General features: G+C 40.4%; 1 protein-coding gene across 14 annotated transcripts in view; it reads right to left on the bottom strand.

Moving 5' to 3' along the window:
• PLD1 (phospholipase D1) overlaps positions 1–27,136 on the bottom strand; it is a 284,231-nt gene that overhangs the window by 95,554 nt on the left and 161,541 nt on the right. For all 14 annotated transcript variants that reach the window (XR_009595050.1, XR_009595051.1, XM_042234517.2 and 11 more), the window contains 2 exons: positions 15,202–15,312; positions 9,403–9,491 (listed from right to left, as the gene is read on the bottom strand). Coding sequence is in view for 12 of the 14 variants with exons in the window: in XM_042234517.2 (XP_042090451.1) it covers positions 9,403–9,491; positions 15,202–15,312 (200 nt within the window). In the remaining 2 variants the exon portion in view is untranslated. The remainder of the gene's footprint in view (positions 1–9,402; positions 9,492–15,201; positions 15,313–27,136) is intronic.

The raw sequence follows: 27,136 nt of genomic DNA, 5'->3' as shown, positions 1-27,136 counted from the left end.
CCTACAGGATGTGGAAGCAGTAGAAGAGAAAGGACAGAAAGGCAGGTTTGCAAGGAGAAGGCTGAGGCCCCCAGGCTACAGTAAACAGATGCCAGAAGGGGCTTGAGCCAGATCAACGCTGAGTGCTAGGAGCCCTTCCCCAGAGACCCAGGTCCCCGAGAGTCTATACCAAGGATGTGGGAGAGGAGGAGAGACCAGGGAGCATCCTGATGGACTGAATATGAACCTTCTATTGTATGGAAGTGAAACTTGAGACAGAACTCCAAGTGAGTTTTGGGAAAAGGAAATAAATTACAATTCAGAAAGTATGTCTATATATGAATATGGACCAAAAAGAAAATAGGAAAATAAAAAGCAAATTGTCAAGGTGGTGAGAATGTGGGATCTCTAATATTTTTAATTTTTGTGATTGCTGAAATGCTGCCTGTCCCTTTAAAAACAGACTCCTAATTCAAACAGTGGCTTTCCTCAGGCTGCCCTCCCTGCTCTTCTCTCAGGTAGAATCCCCTCCTCCTTGCCCTCCCCCTCAGCAGGGCGCAGTCAGAAGAGGGGTCTTCTGCTCAGAATAGGGTCTCAGGACCTATAAGACGGCCTCAGAGGAGCTCATTGTGCTTCTCCTGTGACGAGACTCTTTACTTTTTGAGAATTTGAGATTTATAGATCATATTTCATTGCCATAAACATCAAGAGCTGGTATAAATCCTCTCATTGTTGTAGGTTTTGCAGCAGTAATGTTGCCAGAAATAATCATTGTGGTTGGGGCTTCGTGTTTCTTTATGGGGAGAATTATACTCTACAGTGGTATCAGTTATGGGAGAGTTGGTCTGTAGCTTCTCTGTGGTTTGGGACATGGCCCATTTTATTTTGTGTTTGGCAAATCTTTTCAAATGCAGTAAACCTTTCTGGACTTCAAGTTCTTTCTTCTGTAAATGAAGGAGTTGGTGAAAATTATCGCTAGTCCACTAGAAATGCTGGTTCTATTGAGCACGACTTTGCACATTATATGCGAGACTTTTATAGATAGGACATTGCATACTGTGTGTGCACACACACACAATTTTTTTCATTGGTTGTTTTTTGAAAATGGCAAACTTTTAAAAAAGAATTTATTCATTTATTTATAATTTATGGCTGGGTGGGTCTTCATTGCTGCTTGTGGGTGGGCTTTCTCTACCTGCAGAGATCAGGGGTTACTCTGTAGTTCCTACGCGTGGGCTTCTCATTGCGGTGGCTTCTGTTGTGGCGCACAGGCTCTAGGCATGTGGGCTTCAGTAGCTGTGGCACGTGGGCTCAGTGGTTGTGGTGCATGGACTTAGCTGCTCCATGATATGTGGGGTTTTCCCAGACCAGGGATCGAACCTGTGTCCCCTGCATTGGCAGACAGGTTTTTTTTTGTTTGTTTGTTTGTTTTACCATCGAGCCACCAAGGAAGCCCCCCAAATGGCAAACTTTTAAATGTAAGAATGTTCAGGGTTAGTCCAGCATGTGTAACTTAGACTTCAGTCTAGGCTTGATAACCTTCGGCAGGCATGTCCCTCAGTACAAATAAGATGTCTCAAATGAGACTCGGAAAAATCTCTTATGAAACTACACTACAGCCCAGTCATTTTCATTCTCATTTTAAAAAAAGAATCTTTCCTTTCTTTCCTCTCTCTGCCAAGGCACGTGCTCAGACTCAAAATGATTGCTGGCCTCTGCCTGGTATTAATCTTTCTGCGGAGAAACCATTTATCTAATTTTTGGAATCAAATAAGAACAACTAAATGATCTAAATCCAAACTTCTCCTGCCACATTCTGTCATCTTTGCCTTAATGTAACCTCTTCTCCAGGAATTTTACACAATTTGGAGGTTATCCCACAAGATAAAATGTGAAACCAGCCATGGGTATACTTAAATTTCATATTTTTCTTTTTTTATTGTAACTGCAGCTTAAATTTCTTTAAGACAGTGATTCTGAAACATACCCAACGTGTTCTTTCAGCTTGCTACGCAAATTATAGGATATGGTAATTATAGGATGTAGATTTTTCTTTAAACCTAAGAAATTTTTATCTATCAAGCAATTACTTCAAAAAAAAAAAAGAAAGAAAATGTTCATCTGATTTTAAAAAAAATTAAGGTAAAGTATCTCTCCTAGATTTCTAGGAGAGAAATGAGAACATTTCCTCTTCCCCTGGAATGAGCAAAGTTTTGTAGTCAGGCTACAATGGTACAAGGTAAAGAGCACAAGCTGAAGTCCTAAAGACATGATCTGAGCCCCAGTTACACTCAGCAACAGTTGTATGATGTAGGCAAGTTACCATAATCACGCTTGGCCTCAGCTGCCTCATCTACAGAATGGAAATCATTTGCATCCATTTCATGTGAGAACTGATGAAAGAATTAAATAAAGGAATGCATAAAAAGCATGTTGGATGTGGAATGACTCAAAAGTGATTTGATAACATTATTAATCAGTCAACAACCAGTGACTTCAATTAGAAAGCTTGTACACCTTCAAATGCCTAAAGTTAAAGCAAAACTGAACTAACATTATGTTTCGGAATACATTTTATTTTATATTTGGGAGGAAGGTGTAATCCAGTCAATAATGAGGAATCCAAAAATTGATTCCTATGAGGAGTCAGCTATAGATTTCTGGAAGGACATCTCTAGACAGTTTCAATCATGTGCCTCTACTTGTCACAAAATGAGGAAGCACCAGTCATAGGGAACCAAAGTAGGTTGTCCTTATCCAGCAATAGTCATCTAATAATTTAAAATGGGTCACATTCAACATCTTTTTAGGAAAACACTTGTTTCTAACATAAATATTAATTTCTGAATAATTGATAGAAATTAATAGTATTAATTCTAAATAGTTTCTAAATAGTTGAACTAGTCACCCTAAAGGAAATCAACCCTGAGTATTCAGTGGAACGATGCTGAAGCTGAAGCTCCAGTACTTTGGCCCCCTAAAGTAGAGAGCTGACTCATTGGAAAAGACCCCGAGGATGGGAAAGGTTGAAGAAAGGAGGATAAGGGGACAACAGAGGATGAGATGACTGGATGGCATCACCGACTCAATGGACTTGAGTTTGAGCAAACTCCAGGAGATAGTGAAGGACAGGGAAGCCTGGTGTGCTGCAGTCCATGGGACTACAAAGAGCTGGACATGACTTTAGTGACTGAACAACAACAACAATAAATAGTTGATTCGAGAATTGTGATTCTTTATCCCTGCTCAACTTTAGTGTGAGCTAGCACATTTCCAGATGATGAATATCCTGGAAATAATATAGTAATTTCTTACATGAGCTGGTCCTTGACAATTTTCAAATTGCTTTCACATCTATTCATACGGGTTAGGTACAGCAGATATTATTATTCTCCTTGTTGGTGAAAAAAATGGAGTGCCCAGAAAGGCAGAAATTATAGATTCGAAGGGTCATATGCCTGTAGACAACAGAGCTGGGAAGAACCCAGATCTCCAGACATCCGGTTCCCAATTACTTTCAGATTCTCCAGAGGAGGTTCCTCATACCATCACTCATGGCCAAATTGTAAGCATCATCTGGCACTATTCTACAGTTGTAGGAAGCAGGAAGAGTTTGAGAAATTTTCAAAACTGTATTTTCCAATGCAGTTTAATATCAAAATACAGATGCATTTAAATCAACTTCCTATTTCACTGCCTGTGTCAACCTCGTAGTGATAATGGTACAAAATGCACTGTTTCACTTAAAAATTTTCACCAGGGCAGCGAAATCATGCATGTGAAGGTTCCATAAGCAAAAATGGTTTCCTGCTCAGAAACCATCCATGTATGCACACACCGTTTTACGTTTTCTAGTTGGATCAATCGGTTATACTCTGTCTTTTGGCTTATTCAGACATGGTACAAAGCGTGTTAGGCTGTGGATTATGATTTCTTCTCCCTGATCTCTAGTCCTATTTGAGTTGTCAAAGACAGACTTCTAGCTGGGTTGAGAGCTGGTTGCACCTCCAGGACAGTTTTGGTTTTTAGAGGAGACCTTTTGTTTTCTGCAGAGATTTCCACAGCTATTTCTGGTTCAGCACGGATGAGGCTCTAGGTTATGAATCAGAACATGGAGGCTTGGCCTGGTTCTGTAGAGAATTATGGATGCTGAGAAGGAACCAGGAAAAAGTAAGGGGATCAGAGAACTCATTGTAGGAACTGGTGTGGGGCTGACAGGTCTGGTAGAAAAGTGAGCAATTTAGACTCCAACCTCTCTAAGGTGGGAGGGCTCTGGAAGAGAGCCTGCATTCCTTGGTTAGGCTGGCCGAATGCTGATTGCTGTTTCCCTCCATCTGCTTTGTGCTGGATTCTATTCTTTTTCCAACAGCCAAAATTATGCTTGTTGCTAGGCATGTGACCCTGGCAGGGCAGTTCTGAGACTGAGAAGAGAGGAAGGAAGAGAGAGGGGTGAGCTTGGGGATGGCCCATGACGGCTCTCAGCGAGAAGGAGGCTGCCTGCAGCCTCCTTTTACCTTTCTCCTAAGAATACAAGCTCACAGGTTTGAAATTATTCCATAAATATATATTTTATAATTTGGAATTAACACAGGAGATGAACAATAATGTGGAGACACAGAGAAGGGGGAAAATGTGAAATATGATTCTGGGATACGTATGTGTGCCCACTGGAAGTCTGAATGAGTGATACACATACCGCTTTGAAATGACTGTCAAAGCAAGTGGGACTATTGTGAGATCAAAGTGAAATGACACACAGTGAATTTGAAATTTGATGACTTTGTTTCCCAGTTTCTACAGAATGAGCTTGAAATGGCCCATCTTTAATGTGCTCTGTGAACTCCCAGGCATGAGATAAAATCTGCAACAGATGCTACCTTGCCAGGCTCTCTAACCATGGATCCCAGGGTCACTGGGAAATACTCCATCAGAATATATCTTAAAGTTCTTTCCAGCTCTAAAAAGTGCTGTAATTTTAGAACAAGTGCAGATTTCAGAAGACAAATTAATATGCTAAGGAAAAATATCCTTTCAGGTTCCAAACAGTTAAAAACAAATCTTATAGATACTTATTAAACCATATACTATAGGGAACTATTAACTGGGATGAGTGAAGCTGAGATTCATCCTACTCTCCTGATTAGCTGATCACAGCTCCCCAAAATTCATGATTCACTGCTCAGCTCAATGAGCTCATTTGTCAACTAAATGTATTTTTGTGACTTATTTCAATTTCATGAAAAAATTATTTTTTTGTTCAGTGTGTTTTAGAGACCAAAAGGACACTCCTGCATCAATAAAATGCAAGAGCTGACAGAAATATAATGCAGTTTTGTAAACATAGATTGTTCCCTAAAACTGGGAGACTAAAAAGGATGCAAGGAATCTCTCGTGTGTGTATGTTTAACTGTAAACAGACTGTTTTTAAGTTATCTCAGAAACAGTCTTATGGTGACTTTCTTAATAAAAGCATTTGAGAAGGCAAAGAATAAAGGTCATCTGTAAAAACACAGACCGTTATTAATATTTATGGCCATATATCCTGTTCTAGGGGCTTCCCAGGTGGCGCTGGTGGTAAAGAGCCTGCTTGACAATGCAGGAGACTTTAGAGACACAGGTCCGATCCCTGAGACATGAAGATCCCCTGGAGGAGGGCACGGCAACTCACCCCAGTATTCTTGCCTGGAGAATCCCATGGACAGAGGAGCCTGGAAGGCTACATAGGGTTGCAAAGAGTTGAACACGACTGAACCATCTTAGCATGCATGCATGCATGCTGTTCTAGATGAGTACTACATCATTTTGGCTGTGCCCTGGAATTACTTGTAAACATTTATAAAATAAAAGTGCCTGGGTTCCCCTTCAGGAAATTCTGATCCAGTAAGGCTGGAGTGGAGCTAAGCCCTCTGCGTTTTTGTGAAATGGTGATTATGATGTGTGGGAATGGGTCCTGCAGGATGGGTGAGTCTTACGCTGCACTGCCCAGAGGCCCTCGCTGTGGGCTCAAGACAGCCATTCCCTCAGCTGCTGAGAGTGCTGGCTGCTGCCCCTCACCACTCATGCAGGGTGGTCCTTCTCAGGAACTGACCTCCAGAGGCCAAAGGAGCCTGCCTCACTCAAGGTCATACCCATTTCCCGGAGTCGGCCTACATCCAATGACCGGTCAATGGGAGGACAAGATTATAAAGGCCCAAACTGCTTGCCTCAATGCGGAGCAACCCCGAAGTGGTCTGGAATCCTGTCAATGAATGGGAGATACAGGTGGCGCAGTGGTAAAGAATCTGCCTGCCAGTGCTGGAGAAGCAAGAGATGCCTTTTGGATCCCCGGATTGGGAAGATCCCCTGGAGTAGAAACGGCAACCCACTCCAGTATTCTTGCCTGGTAAATCCCATAGACAGAGGAGCCTAGTGGGCTACAGTCCATAGAATTGTAGAGCTAGACAAGGGTGGGCCCGGAGCCAAGCTGCCAAGCTGCTATGGGATGCAGCTGGTCCGAAGTCCAAACACTTAGCCTCAAAGCTGCTTTTGCCTTCTGCTGTTAGTGTCCCAGACAAGGCACATCACCTCTTTCATGTCAGTTTTAACTTAAATGGGGCAAAGAAAAAGATACATATTGCAATCCCCAGACCAATCACTAAAAAAATGAAAAGGTATTAAATGCTAATTAAGGCATCAAACAGAAAAAAACAAAAATGTACAGCAACAATAGTAACAACAACAAAACTATATGATCTACTTTCAAGAGTAGTTGTGAAAATTCAGTAAGAGTCTGTAGATAGAAACTGTGAATCATATAAAATGCTGTGAGCTTCCCTGGTGGCTCAGTGGTAAAGAATCTGCTGGCCAATATAGGAGACACAGACTCAATCCCTGATCCAAAAAGATCCCATATACCCTGGAGCAACTAAGCCCAGGCACTGGAACTATGAAGCCTGTGCTCTAGAGTGTGGGACCCGCAGCTAATGAGACTTTGTGCTACAACAAGACAGGCCACCACAATGAGAAGCCCAGGCACTGCAACTAGAGAGCAGCCCCCACTTGCCGCAACTAGAGAAAAGTCCACACAGCAATGAAGACCCAGCACAGCCATAAATAAACAAATGAATAGTTAGAAAACGCTGGTAGTTGCCATTGTAAATTGTTCTTAAAAAGCCCCACATATTTATATGTGAAAAAAGATATGAAAGTACTACATGGCACTGGAAGCCAAAAAATGGTTTAAGCTCCAAATGGATATGTACTTAACCTTCTCCACTGTATAAGTTCAATGAATTGAAACAATAAAATGTAATGATTTTCTTGGGCTTCTCTGGTGGCTTACTCAGTAAAGAATCTGCCTGCAATGCAGGAGACCTGGGTTCCTTCCCTGGGTCAGGAAGATCCCCTGGAAAAGGGAATAGCAATCCACTCCAGGTTTCCTGCCTGGGAGATCCCATGGACAGAGGAGCCTGGTGGGCTACTGTGCATGGGGTTGCAAGCAGTTGGGCATGACTGAGTGAGGAAACCACAACCAGTGATTTTCTTTATTTTGCTCTTCCTATACAGAGCTAAAATCAGTCATAAAAAGAACTAGTTCCACGTGTCAAGACGATTCAGCAGGGAAAGAATAGACTTGTCAACAAATGCTGTTTGAACAACTGAATATTCCACATACAAAAGAACAAAGTTAGACCTCCATCTCACAGCATACACAAAAAGTAACTCAAAATTAATCAAGTCCTAAATATAAGAGCTGAAACTATAACATTCTTAGAGGGGGGGAACAGGATAAATCTTCATGATTTTGCACCAGACAATGGTTTTCCAGCTATGAAGCCGAAGTACAAGCAATAAAGGGAAAGGAAGATAATGAACTTCATCAGAATTTTAAACTTTTGTGTTTCAAAGGACAGTATCAAGAAAGTAAAAAAGGAAACACATTGAATGGAAGAAAATATTTGCAAATCATAAATCTGATTTGTATGCAGAATATATAAAGAACTCTTAAAAAGACAACCTAATTTAAAAATGGACAATGATAATACACGACTGGCCAATAAATAAAAAAATACTCAGTATTATCAGTCACCAGGAAAATTCAAATCAAAACTACATGAGATGCCATTTTACATCTAGAAGGACGACTACAGTCAAAAAGAGAGATAATTGTAATTATTAGTAATGATACAGAAAAATTGGAAGCCTCATATACTATGGGAATGTAAAATGGTGTTGCCACTTTTGAAAACATTCTGACAGTTCCTTAAAATGTTAAACATAGAGTTACCATATGATCCAGTAATTTTACACCTAAAGTAAAGAAAACATGTCTGCACATAAAAACCAGTACAGAATATTTATGGTAGTGGCTCAGATGGTAAAGCATCTGTCTACAATGTGGGAGACCCGGGTTCGAGCCCTGGGTTGGGAAGATCTCCTGGAGAAGGAAATGGCAATCCACTCCAGTACTATTGCCTGGAAAATCCCATGGACAGAGGAGCTTGGTAGGCTACAGTCCATGGGGTCGCAAAGAGTCAGACATGACTGAGCGACTTCACTTTCACTCCTATTTATAATAGCCAAGAAGTAAAGACAAACCAAGTATCTACCAACAGATGAATGGATAAGTCCTTTTATATGACACATACACAGATAATGGGATATTATCTGACAATAAAAATAAATGAAATACTGATGCATTTTATAACATAGATGAGCCTTGAGAACATTTAGCTAAGTGAAAGAAGCAAGTCACAAAAGGCCACATATTGTATAATTCCATTTACATGTGGCATTTCTAGATGCCACAAAGACCAGGCAAATCTACAGAGAAAGAAAGTAGATCAGTGGTTGCCTGGGGCTAAGAAAAGGAAGAATAGGCAGTAACTGCTAATAGGTATGGAGTTTCATCCTGGAGTGATGAAAATGTTGTAAAATTGATTCAGAGATAGTTGCACACAACCCTGTGAGTATACTAAAAATGACTGAATTGTCCATTTTGGGTGCATTGTATGGTATGTGAATTATATCTTAATAAAAGTGTTATTAAAGAAAACAATTACATGAGCTGAAAAAGACAGAGGGTAACAAGAATTTTAATATAACCTATGGGGAAATGTTTTGACTATTTTGCTTTGATTTTTAAGTGAACACAACTCACTGTCTGCCTTTAAATAAATCAAATCACAAGTCTAATGCGTGGGAAAGAGACTGGCCAGGAAAAAATGACTGCTCTGGGAGCATTCAGAGTCCCTCAAAAACAGACTCAAAAATTCTCAGCGACTGACGCAGATTTAAGGACTCAATAACCTACTGCTAGCTGAACAAAAGTCATGTCTGCTAGGAAAAGACGGTATTTTAAAAATGGGCTTTCAAAAGTCATTTTAGTAGTAAATGCAAGAACATCTGCAGTAACAGCTTCTACCAAAATGCTAAAAAGCTTACCTGTGAGCTTTAAGTATCCTCTGAGCAATGGCATCGCCAATCTTGTTGAACACAACTCTGTCATCAGAGCAGCTTATGAAAAACTGGTTCTATGCAAAATAAATGAGATAATTATATAATAAATTTCTGTCTTAGAAGTATGCAGTAAGGAAAATGTGGTATACAATTTAAAAATTACACTGATATTAAAAATATATATATTTCCCTGAGCAGATATGTTCTGATCCCGAAAACGACACTGGGAATAACTGAGATGAGAATGACTATATAAAGTTATATGAGAATAACTATATAAGGAAGTCTCATCTCACTCCGGGTCTCATGCGGTTCTAAACAATATCACTTATATCATCTTCCACACAACTTTTTGTTACCACTTCCAGTTCTTCTAAGTATTGGGCTTCTCTGGGTCCCAGATAGTTTGAATCCACTCATAAGGCAAACCATTGCACATCACAGTAATCCAAGTCTATGCCCCAAGCAGTGATGCTCAAGAAGCTGAAGTCTAATGGTTCTATGAAGACCTACAAGACTTTCTAGAACTAACACCAAAAAGAGATGTCCTTTTCATCATAGGGGGTTGTAATGCAAAAGTAGGAAGTCAAGAGATATCTGGAGTAACAGTTAAGTTTGGCCTTGGATACAAAATAAAGGAGGGCAAAGGCTAACAGAGTTTTGCCAAGAGAATGCACTGGTCATAGCAAACACCCTCTTCCAACAACACAAGAGACAACTCTACACATGGACATCACCAGATGGTCAATACTAAAATCAGACTGATTATATTCTTTGTAGCCAAAGATGAAGGAGCTCTATACAGTCAGCAAAAACAAGACCTGGAGCTGACTGTGGCTCAGATCATGAGCTTCTTATTGCAAAATTCAGGCTTACATTGAAGAAAGTAGGGAAAATCACTAGACCATTCAGGTATGATTGAAATCAAATCCCAAATCCCTTATGATCAGACAGACAGTGGAGGTGGTGAACAGATTCAAGGGATTAGATCTGGTAGACAGAATACCTGAAGAACTATAGGTGAAGGTTTGTAACACTATATAGGAGGTGGTGACCAAAGCCATCCTCAAAAGAAAGAAATGCAAACAGGCAAAATGGTTGTCTGAGGAGGCCTTACAAATAGCTGAGAAAAAAAGAGAAGTGAAAGGCAAAGGAAAAAGGGAAAGATATATCCAACTGAATGCAGAGTTCCAGAGAACGGCAAGGAGAGATAAGAAAGCCTTCTTAAGTGAACAATGCAAAGAAATAAAGGAAAATAACAGAATGGAAAGACTAGAGATCTCTTCAAGAAAATTGGAGAGACCAAGGGAACATTTCAGGCAAAGATGGGCACAATAAATGGCAGAAACAGCAAGGACCTAACAGAAGCAGAAGAAATTATAAAGAGGTGGGAAGAATACACAGAAGAACTAATAAAAAAGGTCTTAATGACCCAGATAACCATGATGGTGTGGTCACACCTACAGCCAGACATCCTGGAATATGAAGTCAAGTGGGCATTAGGAAATATTACTATGAACAAAACTGGTAGAGGTGATGGAATTCTAGCTGAGCTATTTCAAATCCTAAAAGATGATGCTGTGAAAGTGCTCAAGAAGCCAGAAAATTTGGAAAACTCAGCAGTGGCCACAGGACTTTGAAAGGTCAGTTTTCATTCCAATCCCAAAGAAAGGCAACGCCAAAGAATGTTCAAACTACCATAAAATTGGGCTCATTTCACATGCTAGCAAGGTAATGCTCAACTCCTTCAAGCTAGGCTTCAACAGTACATGAGCCAAGAACTCCCAGATGTACACACTGGATTTTAAAAAGGCAGAGGAACCACAGACCAAATTGCCAATATCCACTGGATTACAGATAAAGCAAGGGAATTCCAGAAAATACCTTCTTTGGCTTCACTGATTATGCTAAAGCCTTTGACTGTGTGGATCACAACAAACTGAAAAATTCTGAAAGAGATGGGTATACCAGACCACCTTATCTCCTGAGGAACCTGTATGCAGGTCAAAAAGCAACAGTTAGAACTCAACATGGAACAATGGACTGGTTCAAAATTGGGAAAGGAGTAGGTCAAGGTTGTATATTGTCACCCTGCTTATTTAACTTGTCTACAGAGTGCATCATTCAAAGTGCCAAGCTGGAAGACTCACAAGCTGGAATCAAGATCGATGGGAGAAACATCAACAACCTCAGATATGCAAATTTGTTGTTGTTTTTGTCTTTCAGTCACTAAGTCTTGTCCAACTCTTTGCAACCACATGGGGACTGCAGCACGTCAAGTTTCCCTGTCCTTCACCATCTCCTAGTGTTTGCTCAAACTCATTTCCATTGAATCATTGATGCCATCCAACCATCTCATCCTCTGTTGCACCATTCTCTAGATGATACCACTCTAATGTCAGAAAGCAAAGAAGAACTAAGAGCCTCTTGATGAGGGTGAAAGAGAAGAGTGAAAAAGCTGGCTTGAAACTCAACATTCAGAAAACTGAGATCATGACACTCAGTCCCATCACTTCATGGCAAATAGATGGGGAAAAAGTGGAAACATTGACAGATTTTATTTTCTTGGGCTCCAAAATCACCGCAGATGGTGACTGAAGCCATGAAATTAAAAGATATTTGTTCCTTGGAAGAAAAGCTGTGAGAAACCTAGAGAGAGTATTAAAAAGCAGAGATATCACCTTGCCAAAAAAGGTCTGTCTAGTCAAAGCTATGGTTTTCCCAGTAGTCACATACAAACGTGAGAGTTGAACCATAAAGAAGGCTGAGCACCAAAGAATAGATGATTTCAAACTGGGTGCTGGACAAGACTCTTGAGAGTCCCTTGAACAGCAAGGTGATCAAACTCGTCAATCCTAAAGGAAATCAACCCTGCATATTCATTGGAAGGTCTGATGCTGAAGGTGAAGCTCCAATACTTTGGCTACCTGATGCAAAGAGCCAACTTATTGGAAAAGACCCTAATGCTGGGAAAGATTGATGGCAGGAGGAGAAGGGGGAAACAGAGGATGAAACGGTTTGATGGCATCACTGACTGAATGGACATGAGTTTGAGCGAACTCCAGGTGATAGTGAGGGATAGGGAAGCCTGGTGCGCTGCAGTCCATGGGGTCACAAAGAGTAGAACACAACTTAGTGACCGAACAACAGCAACATATCATCTTAGTCAAGTAGAAAGCTAAACAGTTGTGTAATTATGCAAATTCCTTGTAGATTACGTTCTTAGAATGGTAGGAACATTCTGAACTTAATAGGGAAATCAGGTTTTCCAGACACACTGTGTAGATGCTTATGATCAAAAATCCTGTACTGGTAAACATTCTATCTCATGCTAAGTTTACTTTCTGAACAGGGTAGATGGCAGAATCCTGGTTTAATTTTCTCCACTATTTCCTATTATCTGCTTTGGCCTTATCACATTTGTTTAGATCTCTTACTATTTCTGAACTTCTATTTTTAAGTAGTTATAAATCTCTCTTGCTAGTATGTTGTACTATATAAATCAATCAATAAGCTGGAAAGAGAATTTTTTTTTTTGCTTTAAGTACTTCTGCTTATAAATTCATGCATCAGTATCTAAAACTGTTACTAAAAAAAAACCAGGTACAAGATTATTATTATAATGGCATGAAAGATTTAGCTGCTGCACAAAGGACTGTTGAAAATTAGGTACAAGTATTACGAATATTACATATTCTATTTACTATACAAATTGTTTTAACACACCTGTAATTTATAAGTTTAGTTATCACAGAGTAACCTCTGCTAATCATCTTAAGATAAAGTGTTAAACAGGCAATAACTCAAAATAGGGTTATCATCCTTTGGCCACATTATCATTTTCACTATTGCACAAGCTTTTAAACTTCAGTGCATAAATCTGTTAACAGCTTCCAAAAGACAAACTTAGAAGTCTTTGCTCAAAAACTCATTTGAGAATATGTTTCCCCTTTAGGGCAGCAAACAATCAAAATCTCAAGGGCTACCAAACCATGTTTGTTCTTCTGAATTCCTATCACAGAGAAGCTTAGCATTCCTCAGCAGCTGTAACACACACTCACGTCCTTCAGCTTCTCCTTTTTTGGATACAGGAGGGTGCATGCCAACCACCTACTTTGGCTACAGGCATTTCAACCAAGTTTATGTCCAGAGCCACGTGCACCCACATGGCATTACTGACCTTGTTTACTGCCATGGTAACGTTACAAAGAAAAGCGGATTTAATCTACGAAAAAGAGACAAAGCAAAAGGATGCAGGGCAATGGATGAACCAGCTATTAGCATCTTGCATTATTACTGAACAGTTGTTAAAACTGTAATACTAACAGTATTAGTTTTATTAAACTCTAGACTTTATTCAGATTTTACTAATTTTTCCACTAATGCCCATTTTCTGTTGTATGATCCCATCCAGGATACCACACTAAATGTAGCCTGCTAATATTTTTAATCAGCCTTCTCCTTCTCTAGGCCTATGAAATAAATTAAGCTCCAATTCTTTCTCACTTGCCTTTAATGAACTGTTACTTCATGGAAGGGAAGGGCTAGGACTCAAGGAGAAGGAAAATGGGGCTAGAATTTTTTCCCCAGCAACCCCATCTCTGTATTGAATTTGTTACAATATTGCTTCTGTTTTATGTTGTGGTTCTCTGGCCATGAGGGCATGTGAGATCTTAGCTCCCCAGCCACGGATGGAATCCACAACTCCTGCATTGCAAAGCAGAGTCTTAACCACTAGACTACCAGGGAAGTCCCTCACCACATATGTTTTAAAATTCAGTGGGGGGAAAAAAAAAAATTCAGTGGGAAAGAAAAGACTGAAATAAAGAGGACATATGTGCCCTGAGCTATTTTTCCATGGTCATGACTTTTTATTTTTAAAGGCTATTCCAAGTGTTTGGAGCTGGCTTCAGTTCTACTTTGAAGACGATTAAGGCTCCCGAACTAGTACCTGCAGATTTTCTCCTAGTCTCTAAACACAAACTCTGGGATCTGAAAAAGCTTTATAGCGAATAGTAGTTGACATGGAATTGAAGAAGGTGGTACCTGCCCTCAATATTCTTCCTTCTCCCTTTTCCATGTTCCTTTTCCGGCCTCTCCCTGCCCCAGCATCCCTGAACCATGGCATCCAGTGGTCTCTACATTAACCAGTTAAGAGCTTACCCCTCCATGTTCTCTCCTGAAGCAGCACGCACCTCATCTTTACACCCTCCAACTCAAGCCAGATCAAAACTTACATCTCCATGGTGGGATATTTCTGGCTAATAACATTATAAATTGATACATTCTGATAATAAGGACTTGAGGAATTTCTATTAGAGTCCCAAGTTAATGAAAATGCAGAGTGAATGTCAGGTATGCCAGGGAAGTCAAATTTCAGGTGACCTCTTCACATCTTAACACGCACTCATTAATGGAGCAAGTCCTGAGTAGGGGCCCTGCACTCTTTGTGTGATGTTACAGGAAGGCAGATTGTCATACCAATTTAAGGAGCAAGACTTACTTCTAGGGATTTCCCTGGTGGTCCAGAAGCTAAGAGTCCACCTTGCAATGCAGGGGATGCAAGTCCCATCCCCGGTCAGGCAACTACGGTCCCACTACCGTGGAGCAAATGAGCCTCTGGGCTGCAATTTACGAGCCCAGACATTCTGGAGCCTGTGTGCCACAACTGCAGAGCTTGCGTGTCACAACAAGAAGATACCACATCATGCAACCAAGGTCCCACACGCCACAACTAAGACCCAATCCAGCCAATAAATAAATAAGTGTTTCAAAAAGACTTACTTCTATATAGATATAGTGCTTGCTGTTCTCTATCACATAGACGTAAGCAGCATGGATGGATTCTTCATGGTACTTGATACCAGCAGACCAATCAGCAGCAGAGCGGAGTAACTATAAGGCAGCAATCAGAAATGAGCAAATGTAAGACAATAGAAATGATGCCAGAGGAATTAAAATAATGAAGTCCACCTTTTTTCTTCCAAACAGCTAATTGATTACAGTGGCTTGTGTGACAAGTGTTCACGAGGGAGAGAAGGTGGATAGGGAATTGGTCCTTAGATATAATCCACAATAAAGAAGCCCAGCTGGAAATCCAGTCCTCAATATATGCTCTTCCACCCAGGATTATTTTCATTTATGACTGGAAATCAGGAGGTTGTGGTTTCTAAAAAGAGCATTTCAGAAACACCTCTTTCAGTGGCTGTGAGTAGGGTGACCGTTTGTACTCTTCATTCCATGATGGCCCCACAATTATAACAGAATCCTGGTGTATTAATAACACTTTTACTCCCAAAAGTGTCCTGGTTTGAATCATGATATGGACACCCTAGTTCTGACTTGATAGTGTAATTACTCTTTTCCGTCAAATATATACTGTTCAGAACTGCTGTTGTTCATTTGCTAAGTCATGTCCAACTCTTGTGAGCCCATGGACTGCAGCACACCAGGCTTCCCTGTCCTTCGCTATCTCCTGGACTTTGCTCAAACTCATGTTCATTGAGTTGGTGAGGCCATCCAACTATCTCATCCTCTGTCACCCCTTTCTCCTCCTATCCTCAGTCTTCCCCAGCATCAGCTTGTTTTCCAATCTTTTCCAATGAGTCAGCTTTTCACATCAGTGGGCCAAAGTATTTTAGCTTCAGCTGCAGCATCAGTCTGGAGAAGGCAATGGCACCCAAGTACTCTTGCCTGGAAAATCCCATGGATGGAGGAGCCTGGTAGGCTGCAGTCCATGGGATTGTGAAGACTCGGACACGACTGAGCGACTTCACTTTCACTTTTCACTTTCATGCATTGGAGAAGGAAATGGCAATCCACTCCAGTGTTCTTGCCTGGAGAATCCCAGGGACAGGGAGCCTGGTGGGCTGCTGTCTATGGGGTCGCACAGAGTCAGACATGACTGAAGTGACTTAGCAGCAGCAGCAGCAGCCAGACCTTCCAATGAATATTCCTAAAGGGTTGATTTCTTTTAGCATTGACTGGTTTGATCTCCTTGCTGTTCAAGGGAGTCTCAAGAAGTCTTCTCCAGCACCACAATTCAAAAGCATCGATTCTTTGGCACTCAGCCTTCTTTATGGTTCAACTCTCACATTTGTACATGACTACTGGAAAAACCATAGCTTTGACTATACAGATCTTTGTTGGCAACTTTCAGAATAATACATTCTAAAATACAAATAGATTCATTTAGACACGTAACCTTGATTCTGATTTTAATTAACTGTCTGATCCTTGATGTACCACTCCAACTGTCAAGTTTCTCACTCATACCGCCTCCCTCTCTTTAGACACTTCCCTGCTCCCACTTGGATCACAATAAGAGCTTCCAGCTCAGACACCTAGTTTATGGTGAACACATGAACGCACAGTGAGCCTGCCTGGGTTCAAAGCTTAGCTCAACCACCTAGTGGCTTTCATCTCGGTCAAGTTCCTTAACCTCTCTGTGCCTCAGATTTGTTCTATAAAACTGAGTATCCACTTTGCAGGTTTATAAGAGGATTCAAAGAATTAGTGTGCAGTTTACAGAAGGAGGCTGAGCACCTAGTAAGTAGTACACAAGTGTTTGTTGTTATTAATGAGAACCTTAGGGGATGCATTTGAGCTGTAGCAGATCATTCCATAGATACTTCTGACTATAGCTATGCTACAGTCTGGCCACATGGAAGGCTTTCTCAACACTAAGAATCCATTGGTTGTAATTTTTTCCAGCATTCTAACCAGTGTTTCAGTATACTGTTGGGCATATAGTAGGTGCTCAATAAATACTTATTATTTGACTTTCATTACACAATAGAATGTTATAATAGAAGAATCACTATTAAATCCTGATTAAATCACTATTAAATCTCTAATTCTGATTTGAAATGAGTACTGAAACTGTTCCTCTTGAGGTCAACTGAAATTAAAAATAAAAGAATAGCCCATACTTATTAGAGAAGGCAATGGCACCCGACTCCAGTACTCTTGCCTGGAAAATCCCATGGATGGAGGAGCCTGGTAGGCTGCAGTCCACGGGGTCACTAAGAGTCGGACACGACTGAGTGACTTCACTTTCACTTTTCACTTTCAGGCATTGGAGAAGGAAATGGCAACCCACTCCAGTGCTCTTGCCTGGAGAATCCCAACGACGGGGGAGGCTGGTGAGCTGCCATCTATGGGGTCGCACAGAGTCAGACACGACTGAAGCAACTTAGCAGCAGCAGCAGCAGCATTAGAAATTTGTAAAATGATCCAATACAAAGTCAGTTTTATGTCTGTTACAAATAAAAGGTCTGGTAAAAATTTTTGCTTTAATCAATAACTTTAAAAATTACACATACTGATGTAAGACTCAGTTCAGATCAGTTCAGTCGCTCAGTCGTGTCCAACTCTTTGCAACCCCATGAATCGCAGCACACCAGGCCTCCCTGTCCATCACCAACTCCCGGAGTTCACTCAGACTCACGTCCATCGAGTCCGTGATGCCATCCAGCCATCTCATCCTCTGTCGTCCCCTTCTCCTCCTGTCCCCAATCCCTCCCAGCATCAGAGTCTTTTCCCATGAGTCAGCTCTTCGCATGAGGTGGCCAAATTACTGGAGTTTCAGCTTTAGCATCATTCCTTCCAAAGAACACCCAGGGCTGATCTCCTTCAGAATGGACTGGTTGGATCTCCTTGCAGTCCAAGGGACCCTCAAGAGTCTTCTCCAACAACACACTTCAAAAGCATCAGTTCTTCGGCGCTCAGCTTTCTTCACAGTCCAACTCTCACATCCATACATGACCACTGGAAAAACCATAGCCTTGACTAGACAGACCTTTGTTGGCAAAATAATGTCTCTGCATTTGAATATGCTCTCTAGGTTGATTATAACTTTTCTTCCAAGGAGTAAGCATCTTTTAATTTCATGGCTGCAGTCACCATCTGCAGTGATTTTGGAGTGCAAAAAAATAAAGTCTGACACTGTTTCCACTGTTTACCCATCTATTTCCCATGAAGTGATGAAACCAGACGCCATGATCTTCGTTTTCTGAATGTTGAGCTTTAATACTACTGAAATCCAAACCTAATACTAAAACTGATTGTGCCATGCTCAGGATGTTATTTGTTTATTCATTATGAAGTACTTATTATAATATAGCTCCCCAAAAAGCATTTTATTTAATGCTATCTGATAAGTATGTTTAATGAAATTAGAAAATTTAACTATTAGCAAGAATAGTCAAATATCTCAGAAGGAAACTTACAAGGAAAACAGATAAATATAATGCACACTGGGAAAGTATCTTGATTCACATAATCTTCAGGGAACTGCATTACTGTTCATCAGCATAAATAACAAAGGTTAAAAAAATAGAGGTTTCAATTCTTTTTTCACTCAAATTTATGTTGAATTTTGTTGCTAAGGTGGATGGCTCTGAAAATGCAGGTCATCTTGAGCAGATCCTCTGGCCACACGTCCTGATACAATTCTATATTACTTTGTCAACAATTTGTAAATCTGCAGAGTATACTGGAAAAGTAGGAACACTTGAGACCTGCCCTATCACTCTGCACTTACTAGCTCTTTCACCTTGAACAAGTCATTTTAATATCATGGAGGCTTGATTTCCTCCTTTAAACACTTGAGATTGCTCTGTCTGTCCCTGTTTTTCTCTCTCTCATACACACATACCTGCCCACCCACACACTCCCATACAGAGCTGCTGTAAAGAAAAAAAATGGCATGACAAACACAAAGCATTGTTATACAGCACACAGTAGATATTTGATACATGGTAGATCTACTTTTCTAAAGGCTTCCCTAGTGGCTTAGATGGTAAAGAATCTGCCTGCAATGCGGGAGACGGGGTTCAGTCCCTGGGTTGGGAAGATCCCCTGGAGAAAGGAATGGCAATCCATTGCAGTATTCTTGCCTGGGAAATCCCATGGATGGAAGAACCTGGCAGGCTACAGTCCATGGGCTCACAAAGACTTAGACACGACTGAGTGACTAACACACACACACACACACACACACACACACACACACCATCCTAAAATGTTATGAGCAAAGTTTATATACTACCCTTGGTGGTAATGTCCTAGTCTTGCCCTCATATCCATACACCTTATACTTTCTTTACTTTCTCAGTTTAAAATTTTGTTCCTTCAACGATTTAATAAACTTATTCACATTAGATATATATCAGGAGTGTTGAGCAAGGGTCAACTCAAAGGTCACGTCTAATTGATTCCAAGTGGCTTCCTGGACAGCTATGTTGAAAAGTGGATTCTTGGAACTAGACACATGGGGGAAGAAATCTGGGTAAATGGTGAATGGCGGCCAGGAGGGAAAGCATGAAGGTCACATATCTGCCATCTTTCCTGTGAAGGATAATGGTAAATGTTTTCCTTTCTAGAAGCAGTTAAATGTTTATAATAAGTACATTTGTAAGCCAAAAGAAGACCATTTTGTCATTAGCCTGTGGGAGAGCATAAACAAAATAGAGGGAAGCCCACCCCTGATGCCTATAAAACCATACAAGGTAGATGGTTACCTACACCCTAAGGAGGTTTAGCATTATATATCTTATTGTCTGACACTGTTTCTACTGTTTCCCCATCTATTTCCCATGAAGTGATGGGACCAGATGCCAAGATCTTCGTTTTCTGAATGTTGAGCTTTAAGCCAACTTTTTCACTCTCCTCTTTCACTTTCATCAAGAGGCTTTTTAGCTCCTCTTCACTTTCTGCCATAAGGGTGGTGTCATCTGCATATCTGAGGTTATTGATATTTCTCCCAGCAATCTTAATTCCAGCTTGTGTTTCTTCCAGTCCAGCGTTTCTCATGATGTTAAATATAAGTTAAATATAAATATAAGTTAAATAAGCAGGGTGACAATATACAGCCTTGACGTACTCCTTTTCCTATTTGGAACCAGTCTGTTGTTCCATGTCCAATTCTAACTGTTGCTTCCTGACCTGCATACAGATTCCTCAAGAGGCAGGTTAGGTGGTCTGGTATTCCCATCTCTTTCAGAATTTTCCACAGTTTCTTGTGATCCACATAGTCAAAGGCTTTGGCATAGTCAATGAAGCAGAAATAGGTGTTTTTCTGGAACTCTCTTGCTTTTTCCATGATCCAGTGGATGTTGGCAGTTTGATCTCTGGTTCCTATGCCTTTTCTAAAACCAGATTGAACATCAGGGAGTTCACGGTTCACATATTGCTGAAGTCTGGCCTGGAGAATTTTGAGCATTGCTTTACTAGCATGTGAGATGAGTGCCATTGTGTGGTAGTTTGAGCATTCTTTGGCATTGCCTTTCTTTGGAATTGGAACAAAAACTGACCTATTCCAGTCCTGTGGCCACTGCTGAGTTTTCCAAACTTGCTGGCATATTGAGTGCAGCACTTTCACGGCATCATTTTTCAGGATTTGAAACAGCTCAACTGGAATTCCATCACCTCCACTAGCTTTGTTCGTAGTGATGCTTTCTAAGGCCCACTTGACTTCACATTCCAACATGTATGGATGTGAGAGTTGGACTGTGAAGAAGGCTGAGTGCTGAAGAATTGATGTGCTTGAACTGTGGTGTTGGAGAAGACTCTTGAGGGTCCCTTGGACTGCAAGGAGATCCAACCAGTCCATTCTGAAGGAGATCAACCCTGGAATTTCTTTGGAAGGAATGATGCTAAAGCTGAAGCTCCAGTACTTTGGACACCTCATGCAAAGAATTGACTCATTGGAAAAGACTCTGATGCTGGGAGAGATTAGGGGCAGGAGGAGAAAGGGGACGACCCAGGATGAGATGGCTGGATGGCATCACGGACTTGATGGACGTGAGTCTGGGTGAACTTTGGGATATGGTGATGGACAGGGAGGCCTGGCATGCTGTGATTCATGGGGTCACAAAGAGTTGGACACGACTGAGCGACTGAACTGAACTGAACTGAACTGATCTTATTGTCTGAATCCAAATCTGTATCATTTTCTCAAAATGAAAACTCATTTAACTTAAAAAAGTCATCATTTTTGGTTAAACTTGAACATATCCTTCAAATAATACAGAAAAAAATTACTTGAGACTATTACTCATTTATTATGATTTTGATTAGCTAAAATCTATTTATCATCACAAGATAATTAAAAATATGAATTTCTCTTTTACCACTAAACCAGAGGCCCTAAGGTGATATACAAATCAACTCAACTGCTTTAAATGATTGATAATCTAGAAAATTTGTAAACAAATCTAGCAAGAAAGCCAAAGGCATTTGATTGACTTACTTTTGTTTTAAATTTAAGATTTACTCACTTCTTTTCTTAACTGACCTGACCAACTTGTCTTAACATTTTTGTTTGAAACCAATGTAACTGAGACAAACCTCAAACTCCCCCTCACATGCACAGAAATGTGGCTTATCTTACTGCCCCAAGTATACTGAGATCCATATCTAACCCATGCTTTTCAAATCTCAAGTTTGAATACACAATTTTAAAGTACACGTATGCCCTTTTTAAAGGACATATTTCTAATTCTGTGCTTTAGCCTCAAGACTGTAACTAGAACCAGTCATTTTCCTTTGTACTGTGCCCTATTTTTTGACTTAAAGGATAACCTCTTTATCCATAAGCTCTAATCCCCTTACATGTAGTGGGCCCAAGCTGAATATGTGGGCTAAAATGCAGAAATCTATTCTTGAAGGAAAACTTTCTTTGTATTTGTTACTAGTTCCTGTTCTCTTACTGTAATGCTTTTATTCCCTATAAATCCAGTACATATCTTAATTCCTTTTTATTTCTCTGAGCTCCCAAGTCAATCACAGATCAAAAGTAAATTTTTTGTCTTTCATACAGAAGTTGGCCTCCATGTTGCAGCTCACAAGTGGCATGGGTCAGGGAGAGAAAAGAAGTGGTCAGATTATTGAGCTTCATTCTTCCAGTCTGTGTTGAGAAGCACTGCAGGCAAGAAACTGCAAAAATGGACTTTGTTCAAGAATCTGCCTCACACCACCAAATTCTTCCTTTTTTTTTTTTGGCCATGCTGTGCAGCTTGTGGGATCTTAGTTCTCTGATCAGGAATCAAAACTGGGCCCTCTGCAGTGAAAGTATGGAGTCCTAGCCACTGGATCACAGGGAATTTCAAGCTCCTCCTTCTAAGAACCATTCGCCTAAAGTCAAGTGTCATCAACACACACATCACAGTATGTCATTATTCCAATAGTATGATCTTTTGGCCTAAGCAATAGTGAAAAGTTAAACTTGAGGGTGAAGGGAGGGAAGAGAATATACTTTTTGAAGAACAAGACTTAAGGGGAGAGAAGTCCTAGGGAAAAACATATAGTTGAGAGCTCTTGGAAGCCGGAATGATGCAAAAGGAGAACTGGGGCTGGATTTGGGTCTGCAGCCACAAAGGATGATCTCAAAAGGCAAGCATGCCATGCAGCTTTGCCTTGCTGGGGCCCTTGGTGGTTGCAACCATCCTGGGGCTTACTGGAGACAGTCTTTCTGCTGAGCAGCTATGGTCTCAGGCTCTGGAGTCAGACTGCTAAAAATCCAGTCTCATCCCTTCCATTACTCACTGTGTTATTTTAACCTCTCAAAGCCTTAAGTTTCCTCATATGTAAAAATAAGGGGTCAAAGAGAACACAACTTAAAGACTGGTAAGTATAAAATGAGATAAGCCACAAATCAGTGCAATGCTGAGCACGGGGTAAACACTCCCCACTCATGTGGCTTCAGCCAGCCAAGATCCACAGCGACATGCACAGAAGTCTTACCATATGAGGACCTGGTCTGTAAATGGAAAACAGCTTCCAGGTTAAGAAACCTCCTTAGAAATGCCAAGTGGCTATTTTTCCCTTTCCTAGTCTCTACTTTGTTCTATCAGTGTATAAAACATTTTGCTGTTCTTTGAAACATTGATTCCTACACTGACATCCTTTGGAGTGTCATTTGGACATTTTCCCTAAGTGGAAGAGCAAATTCTTCCAATCATATAATTGGAATGCTATTTACATTATATATATATATTTTCTTTTCTTTTAATAGACAGAGAGATCGAAGACATGTCTCCAGTGGATTATTTCCCTCACGTTCGACGGACTTCTTGGCAATGACTGTCTAAGAAATGACTCTTCTACTGTAAGCTGCCCAATTTAATAAAAGGTACTATTTCATGTATCGATTCCACATTGATGCTAATTTGGCATCAAGCGCTTTCTTTTATCTTAGTAGACAGGTCAGATGTCTTCTGTCTTGGTCATTTATCGTAAATGGAAATGACAGCATTCAGGAACCTACTTTGTTCTTTTTAGGGAGGAAACAAGTTCTTTTATAAACTCTGTGCATAGGCAGTTTCAGAATCATCTTTCCTACCACCCGCCTCCCCATACCTTTTTCCTGCTATGTCTTGTCCAAGCGCTCTTGGCAAGCTTTGGGAACACACAGCACTGAGGGGAAACAACTGAGATTATTTAAGTGTCAGTGGAAGTGGCTGAAGTCAGATCTCAGGACTGGGTGACTTTTTTTAGAAGCAGAAATTCATGCTGGTGGGGGCAGGTCTCCATTCTGCCTGCTGGAGCTCTAGTCTCCTTGGCTGGCTGTGTCAGTCATCTGCAACAGCTGTGCATATAGCTGGAGTTAACAGTAGTATGTGCCTCAGGGTGATTGGGCTCAACATTTTTGTGTTAAAAATCAAATAACTAGGTTCTCTGCTGCAGATGAAAGAGCAGCATGAATTTCTTTACCTTATTGTATCCAATGTTCTTTTTCTCCATTTCAACATATATGGTGCAAACAGTATAAAGATTTTTGTATCCAGAACTAACCTGTCACCCATCCAGATTAATGTCAACTTCTTCACTGCAAACTTTTGAAAACACTAGAAAATGCCTGAAGGTTGTAGCTAATACTGACATAATTCAAACAAGGGTATTCTTCTAGGTGATTTGCATGGATTAATTTCTTTAACTATCACCACAACCCTATGAGACAGGTACTATTCTGATGTCTGTTTTAAAGATGAAGGAAATGCATTCAGAGAGGTGAAATAATTGTCCCAAGGTTTACAGCTCATATGTAGCGAAACAGAAACTTGAATACAGTCTGACTATAGAATCTGCCCCTTCCCCTTGCTATATTACATCACTCCTTTTCAGTTAAGTAAGCTTGTGGTCTCTAAATTACATTATGAACTACAAACTATGTTAAAAAAAAAAACCAAAAACTCAATCAATGTTTTAAAATCAATGTTTTAAAAATGTTTTAAAATCAGTGTTAAAAAGAATAAACCTAAGGAAGAATTTTATTAAATTTCTCAAATAGTCATTTGTCTATTGCCACATGATAGCTGAGAGAAAGGTTTGAAAATATGACAACAAATTCTTTAAAAATAGAGTAGCCTCCTACACAGCCAAGTCCTAACTCCCTGCTATCTTCTGGATTCTCTGGAAAACCAAGGATTGGACTCGGCTATTGTTTTCAACCTCTAAGCACTAGACTCTCATAACTTGACAAAAATGTCTAGAACAAGATGAATCATGTTTACAGCCTGTGAGTAATGTGAAGCGAAATAGTGCTGTGGTCAGAGAAAAGGAGAAGTGGAGCAGTATAATTTCTTTTCCTCAGCGTCTGGTCCTCTCAGATTTTCCTGTCTTCAAAAAGACACACTTGTCTGGCCATACCCACTGTTTTCACAACTGGAGTTATTTTGGCAGTTCTGAAAACATTTACTGGCAACCAGTAGGTGTTTCTTGAAGGAAAACTTTCTTTGTATTTGTCCCTAGTTCCTGTCCTCTTACTGTAATGCTTTTATTCCCTATAAATCCAGTACATATCTTAATTCCTTTTTATTTCTCTGAGCTCCCAAGTCAATCACAGATCAAAAGTAATTTTTTTTTGTCTTTCATACAGAAGTTGGCCTCCATGTTGCAGCTCACAAGTGGCATGGGTCAGGGAAGAGAAAAGAAGTGGTCAGATTATTGAGCTTCATTCTTCCAGTCTGTGTTGAGAAGCACTGCAGGCAAGAAACTGCAGAAATGGACTTTGTTCAAGAATCTGCCTCACACTGCCAAATTCTTCCTTTTTTTTTTTTTTTTTTTTGGCCATGCTGCGCAGCTTGTGGAATCTTAGTTCTCTGATCAGGAACTAAGGCAGGTACTATTCTGATGTCTGTTTTAAAGATGAAGGCAATGCATTCAGAGAGGTGAAATAATTGTCACAAGGTTATACAGCTCATATGTAGCCAAACAGAAACTTGAATACAGTCTGACTATAGAATCTGCCCCTTCCCCTTGCTATATTACATCACTCCAGTGATGGCAACCAGTAGATGTTTTGTGAGGTCTAAAGCTTTTAAACGATGGAGGAATCTTCTTTAAGAAAGAGAATATCAATTTATAAATACAAAATTAGTGTATTCTTGGATTTATTATAGCAATCTCTTTACCTGTCTCTTCGTTTTCATTCTCTTTCTAATATTGTATGTTTTCACATGTATAAATTTTAGGTCTCAAAGTGTGTTTGTTTGGAAAAATTGAAATAGACATGTCACAGAATGAGAGATCCTACATCAGTTAAGCTTGGGAAATGCACATAGTATGTTTAGTCTTAGTGATTCCATGATGTATATACCAGTATCACAAAGGCACTGAGAAGTCCTATATTTTAAAAATCTGCAAAAACTTATCTGTCCATGGAAACCTTTTTTGTGGAATAGCTACTAGCATTTCACAGGCAAAACCCAATTTGGGAAACTCTGATCTAGGTTCAGTTCAGTTCAGTCACTCAGTTGTGTCTGATTCTTTGCAACCCCATGGACTGCAGCATGCCAGACTTCCCTGTCCATCCCCAACTCCTGGAGCTTACTCAAATTCATGCCCATAGAGTCGGTGATGCCATCCAACCATCCATCCTCTGCCTTCATGAAACATTCGTATATCATGTTTCCTTTCAGATGACCAAAAATAGCCCATAGTTCACTAATACCTCCAGGATCAGGTTGAAATGAGCAAGACCAGCACTTCAGGGCACCCCCAATCTGGCCATATGCTGTCTGAACCTTATCTACTACCTCTTCAAGAGCAAACGGTTTGCTGTAGTGGTTCTACCTTCTTATTCCTTAGAGGGGGTACCCAGCTCTGTCCCTCTCATTCACCAACCTCTCATGGCACACTGATCTGCATTCTCAAGACTTGCATTTGTCCTAAACCACAACTTGCCTTGTTAACTCAGTTCTTTAACATTAGAGCTTTCGCTTTCCCAGCTAACTCTTTGCCAAAAGGAGATGGAGAACTCTTTTTGTCTGCTTCCTCGGTATCCAGGTGTGCACTGATCTGGCTGTGTAAAAAGATGGCACTTGAAAGGCATAGACTGACTGAGTAAATGAATTAATGAGTCAGTGAGTCTTGGTAAACTCCAGGCAGCCTGGGTATTCAGGGATGAACATATGAGTTTATAAGAAGAGGTCACTGATCTTGCTTCATTTCTACCACAACATCCCATGATACAGAGAAGGTGAACCAGGGCAGGTGCTTCGTAGGACGGACATGCAGAGCATCTATCTGTCTCATTAGGGCAGCAGGATGAGAATATGTAAAACAGGGCTGTACCAAAGGCATCAGAAGACATATGTATATGCAAACACTAGGATAAAACATCTGTTAATCATAAAAATACACAATGCCCAGCAATATCGTTTCAACAGCTGCTTAATTAGTATCTGCTAACTTTGGTAAGTTGATCACTGAGTCA

The sequence above is a fragment of the Ovis aries genome, chromosome 1, assembly GCF_016772045.2.
Source record: "Ovis aries strain OAR_USU_Benz2616 breed Rambouillet chromosome 1, ARS-UI_Ramb_v3.0, whole genome shotgun sequence".
NCBI lineage: Eukaryota > Metazoa > Chordata > Mammalia > Artiodactyla > Bovidae > Ovis > Ovis aries.
This window is presented reverse-complemented; position numbering and strand designations above follow the sequence as displayed.